The 6444-nt window shown below is 30.0% G+C and overlaps 1 protein-coding gene across 1 annotated transcript; it reads right to left on the bottom strand.

Annotated features, from left to right (window-relative positions):
- Positions 1 to 5688: 5688 nt before the first annotated feature.
- Positions 5689 to 6141, bottom strand: LOC116109310. The gene has a single exon (XM_031395549.1). The coding sequence runs from the start codon at positions 6139 to 6141 to the stop codon at positions 5689 to 5691; it is 453 nt and encodes a 150-aa protein (XP_031251409.1).
- Between the last annotated feature and the right edge of the window lie 303 nt (positions 6142 to 6444).

Below are 6444 nucleotides of genomic sequence, written 5' to 3'. Positions count from 1 at the left end.
ACAGTCAATAGTAAATTAGCTAGAACTTGCTCAATAAAAATTCAATTGATGAGCGGCTTGAATATTTAAAAACTCGACAGATAGATTTTTAATTTGATATATTATACGCTTAATTTGGATAATTGTAGCCCCACTGCCGAACAATTCCTTTTATCATTACACACATTTTAGTTTCCACTGAACAGTCAGTAGTAAATTGATCATAACTTGCTCAGTAAAACTCCAATTGATAAGAGGTTTGAATTTTTAGAAACTAGATAGACAAGGATTTAATTTGATATAGTATATGCTTAATTTGGATAAATATAGCCCTAATTCTAAACCATTCCTTTTATCATCATACACATTTTAGTTTCCACTAAACAGTCAGTAGTAAATTGATCATAACTTGCTCAATAAAAATCAAATTGATGAGCGGTTTAAGTCTTTGGAAACTAGAAAGATAGAACTTTAATTTGATATATTATACGATGAATTTGGATAACTATAGACCTGTTGCCAAACTATTCATTTTATCATCACACACATAAAATTAATTCAATTTTAGTGATGACACGGGAAAACAAATATTGATATGTAATTTTAATTGTATTTGTTCTATCTCTTTTTGTTGATATTTTTTTATGTTACATATATATATCATGAAAACAGGTTGTTGTTGGATATAACAAATTTTATTTGTATGACAAATATCATCTAATGTTTGTTATTGAACCATGTAACTTTAGTAAACCATTTGTAATATGTCGAACTATCATTATTATTCTTAGAGGAAAACCAATATTGATATGTAATTTTAATTATAATTGTTCTATCTCTTTTTGTCGATATCTTTTTATGTTATATACATATATTATAAAAAGGAATTGTTGTTGAATATAACTAATTTAATTTATTTAACAAATATTAACTGATGTTTGATGCTTAACTATGTAGCTTTAGTAAACCATTCATTTTATCATCACACACGTTTAGGTTTCCATTGAACAATTAGTAGTAAATTAATCATAACTTTCTTAATAAAAATCCAATTGATGAGATGTTTGAATCTTTAGAAACTAGACAGACAGGCTTTAATTTGATATATTATACACTTAATTTGGATAACTGTAGCCCCATTGTCGAACCATTCATTTTATCATCACACACATTTCGGTTTCTACTGAATAATCAGTAGTAAATTGACCATAGCTTTCTCAATAAAAATCCAATTGATGAGAGGTTTGAATCTTTAGAAACTAGACAGACATGGCTTTAATTGGATATATTATACGCTTAATTTGGATAACTGTAGCCCCACTGGCAAACAATTTCTTTTATCATCACATATATTTTGGTTTCCACTGAACAGTCAGTAGTAAATTGATCATAACTTGCTCGATAAAAACCTAATTGATGAGAGGCTTGAATCTTTAGAAACTAGACAGACATGTCTTTTTGATATATTATATGCTTAATTTGGATAACTGTAACCCCACTATTGAACCGTTACTTTTATTATCACACACATTCTAGTTTCCCCTATTTCTCGATTTCCACTGAACATACAGTAGTAAATTAGTCATAACTTGCGCAATAAAAATCCAATTGATGAGCGGTTTGAATCTTTGAAAACTAGAAAGATAGGGCTTTAACTTGATATATTATATGATGAATTTGAATGACTATAGACCAGCTGTTGAACAATTCATTTTATCATCGCACACGTAAAACAAATTCAACTTTAGTGGTGACAAAGGAAAACAAATATTGATATGTAGTTTTAATTGTATTTGTTCTATCTCTTTTTATTGATTTTTGGATTGATTTTGTTGATTGATTTGTGGGTTTTGTGGGTTTTACAATTATCGTCTATTTTTAGGATGCTATCATCAAATGCTTTTTTTGCTATATATGGTGGTCAATTCTAATTGTAGCAAATGGATATGTGTCACAAGACCTTTATCTTCATTGTTTCTTTAATGCTTCAATTAAGTTGCCTTCAAATTATACTATTGGAGTTGTTATTGTTTTTTATGTGAGTTCTCTTCTCAACATTCTTAATTTTTTTATTTCTAAAATAATAATAATAAAAATAATTCTTTTTCTCTTCTGAACAATCAAACTCATTTTTTTCCTTTGGCTCTGCAAGTCTCTTGCTTAAAAGTTAACATTTTTCAATAATGTTTCTCTTTCTCTGATTGATTTATAGACTTATCAATAATGCACAGTGGGTTATCTTGCAAATTTTTTTGCTTTTCTTGACAAAGTTTTAAACTTTGGTTGCAGTCTTGCAGATGTCAAATAATGACATATTTGAGAAGAACCATGATGATATAGACTTTGAGTTAAATTTGTAGATATTTTATTTATTGATTTTTTAGTTATCAAATCAATATAAAACGAACTTCAATACAGAAAATATATATTTAAAACACAAAAAAAACCAATAATAATGTAAAAAAAATAACAATAAACATTAAAAAAAATAACAATAAACATTCACGCCCAACGGGCGGGCTTTGCATCTAGTTCAAAATAATCTTAGTAATATAACCCTCTCTAATTAACAGATTAGTGCCAAATATAATCACCATAATTATGCAAATTAAGAAGAAAGTCATTAAATTATTAATTTTTGATATATTTATTGAATATTACAAAATTAATCACTATTGAAATCTTCAATAATGGAATAATATTTCCATTATGTGAAGTTTTATTTTTTTTATTATTATTAACGTAATGAATTAATGAATTATAGCCTATAATGAATCATATTAATTTATTCTCAAATATAAATAAAATATATTATGTCACTATAAATTTTAATTTAATAATTTGTAAATTAAATATGAACTATTAACATATTAACATAATCTAATAGAAATTGGAACTCTTAATCTTAAATGTAAGACTAAGTTTGGTGTTACATAGAAGTTGGAACTCTTAATCTTAGATGTATGAAATTATAAGTCCAAAACTCTAAATTGTCCAACGTAAAAATTTATTAAATTATTTATTTATTTGCGTTTTGGAAGGGATTGATTAATATTAAACACATTTATAATTAATTGAAAATATTATATAACCGGTAATCGTCTAAATTGATTTAAAAAAAAATAATGAAAAACTAGGTTAAAGAAGACAATTAAAAAATCTAATATATATATATAATTGGTTTGATACAATTAAATAATTAATCTCTCAAATTGACACATTTTTCATACATAATTAGCTTTTATTTAAGTAGAGGCTATAGTTTAAAGTATAAACTTTATATGTAAATAAAAACTCAATTCTATCCTTAAAATATTTGTAAATAAACTATAGTCTATAGGTATTGATTAATTTGGTTCATGTAATCAAATGGTCTAATTTATTTAATATTTAAAGTGTTTGATTGGATGTTTACTTTATTGAAATAGATTATATATAGGCGTGCAAATACATCTATTAAAATCATCATTCATATTGCCTTTAATATGTGATCAAATATTTTTATTCGAATAAATTGTCTCTATCTCATAAAAGTGACAATATCTCTTATAGATTATGATTGGTCTTATTTTTTTTAACTAGTATAATATATCTTTCTTTTAAAACAAAATTTTTTTGATATGACTTTATATAGATAATAAAATAATATAAAGATGACATATAACGTTATATAAATTAGCACTCCAGCATTTTAAGAGTTTGAGTGTGAAAATGGAATATATAGGGCATGTTTGGCTTATTATTTTTGCCCATATTCTCAATCCTATTCTCCAAATAATATTTGGCACATTATTCCAGAAATATTATCCTATTTTTTTAATTACTTTTAGACCCTATAAAGTTATTAATTTCATTAAATACACCCTAAAAAAAGTTTAAAAATTAGCAAAAACATCCCCACGACCCATACTTGCCACCGGAATCTGTACAACGGCTTATCTACCGACCAAAAATAGCCGGAAGTTCATTGATCTGACCGTGAATGACGACCAAAGAAATGTCTGTCGTTGAGGTCAACGACGGCCATATCTTTGGCCGTCGCCCGTTTTGGCCTTTTCCGATCTTTACAGCCATAGCAGGCCGTAGATCTGACCTTTTCCGGCCAAATCCGTGGTGGATCTGGTCGGAAAAGGCCATAACGACGCGTTACGATACAGATCCGAGTGGTCTGTGTCATAATATGATTTTTCGGTCAGATTCCGATGGTGATGGCTGGAATCTGGCACTGCAGGTGGTGGGAGTGTTTTTGTCATTTTATATATTAGGGTATTTAATTAAATTAGAAAACTTAGGGGCTTTTTCATAAATTTTTAAATTTTACCTCATAATACTCTCCTATCCAACTATCTAATATTATTTTTAAAATCCTATCCAAAATAATAAATCAAACGCATCATATATAAACGTTATCAATTTAATATTTTTTTGCCTCTAACCATTAATTCCTTTTCGGTGTATGTGAAATGTGCAGTTGGAATTTTGTACATTTGTGAACTTGTGATGTGCCATAGGTTGACTCTCTGGACTTTGCACTAATTTGAAAGAAAGTTTCCACAATGTTAGAAGTGATTATTATATTTGTTTTCAAATATTCTTATGGGTATGTAAATATGACTGTTGATTTTCTATGCAAGACTTTGTTTAACTTAACATATAAACTAATTAGCCCTTTTCTAGTTTTTATTTTATTTATTTATTTTGGGTATTTGAATAATTTATATAAAAAAAATGACCAAATGGGATTAATCCCCGTGGGGATTACTACCCAGTTGAGAATGAGAATGGGGATTCCCCAAAACCCCAAACTCGAGTGCTTCCCCAAGGGATCGGGTGCGGGGGGAACCCATTCCCCGGCCCCGACTTGTGCCCATCTCTATCTCTATGCCCACCACTTTTTGGATGAAGTTGCTTGACACCGCCGGCATCAAAACCCTGTTGGTGAATCTTATACAATTGAATCTATATGACTAAATCTCATAACTCCACCACTACAAAGTCCGATTAGTATATCAACACTTGTAGCATCTTTGAACTCCCACCCGACTAATATGCGATTCCGCCATCATGTTTGAAGTCCCAGCCAGTCAATGTGTACTTCCTACTGCTTCTCTCCCTTATTTGTTCACTCCAAAACCACAAATATTTGAATAATGTTATGCTTACAATTGAGTTATATAACTAGACATACAACGAGGTAAAAAATATATGATAGAGCAGTCCTTAATCTCTATCGATTTTACTTAGTGATGATTGATGCGTAAATTAAAAAATATATTAAAAAATTAATTTCTAATTCTATACTACTATTTCATGCCACAACAAAAATCATTGATTGATTATAATGCCTCCGATGTTCAATCTACATCTTTTTAATTTTTATTATCATTTTATAAAAAAGAAAAAGATAATGTATAAAAAATTTAATCATCTAGTCAAATACCATTGAATATTCATTATAGTACTTAAAATTTAGAAGAAAAAAAAAAAAAAAAACTGATAATAACAATAAAAGAAACACAAATTATAATAAATTTGATAAATTAAAATAGAAAAACTTTGGAAGTTTCAATTTTATTATTACCTGAAACAGAAATAAAGTTGCTTATTTATACTTCTTGAAGCCACAGAGTATAAATTAAAATAAAACTGACAGAAATTAACCCAGACCGCATCATAACTTATTAAAATTTTAAAAGGACTCCAACAGTTTCACTTTTGTTCCTTTTGGTCCTTCTCCTCCAGCTCGAACGCAGAGATCGGGAAGGTCTTGGAAAGCCCGGCGGCACTGGAGAACGTTACTTTGCCGGAATTAGGATCGTCAATATACATCTCGACAAGCCTCACCCACATCAGAAGCTCCTTAACTTTCACTCCCGTAACTTTACGCATCCGACGGTTCTCAATAAACGCCGACACTTCGGTGTCGTAGGAAACGGTGCGATTGATGGCTTTGAACTTGTGCTCGTAACGTTGGTTTTGCTTGACCCACATGAAACCGGTGGCGCGGTTATGGCCCATCTCGGTGAGGTTGTCGAGTGGGAGAAGGCCTTTGGGAAGGTTGAGTTCGGCGAGAAGCTCGTGACACTTTTGCTTACAGAGAGCGGCGCCGTGGTGTACCTCGGCTCCTTGTTTGTTGTCTGCCACCAATTGTTGAGTCGCCATTTTTGCTGACTTTGAGCTTCTGTGTTTCGACGAGCTTTGTTAAATTTTCGAGTGATGGGATTGTCTTTGGGTGGCACTTGTTATATAGTGGACTTGCTGTGGCCTGTAGAAACCGAAATGACCTAAATGGGCTTGCTTTGTTTGGCCGTTAGCATGTTCAACACTAGGCAGTGTCTCTTTTCAACCCAACATAGTTTTGTAGGAGGTATTAGAGTTTAATTATATTAAAAGATTTTTTTTTTTTTTTTTTTTTTTTGAAAACCGGAGTTGTGTGGTCAGTTTACGCGTATCTCAATTAATCTT

The sequence above is a fragment of the Pistacia vera genome, unplaced genomic scaffold (genome assembly GCF_008641045.1).
Source record: "Pistacia vera cultivar Batoury unplaced genomic scaffold, PisVer_v2 Contig578, whole genome shotgun sequence".
NCBI lineage: Eukaryota > Viridiplantae > Streptophyta > Magnoliopsida > Sapindales > Anacardiaceae > Pistacia > Pistacia vera.
This window is presented reverse-complemented; position numbering and strand designations above follow the sequence as displayed.

Bases quoted from the DNA above. Each gene is read 5' to 3' on its own strand.
- LOC116109310 (XM_031395549.1), bottom strand. From the start codon at position 6,141: ATGGCGACTCAACAATTGGTGGCAGACAACAAACAAGGAGCCGAGGTA.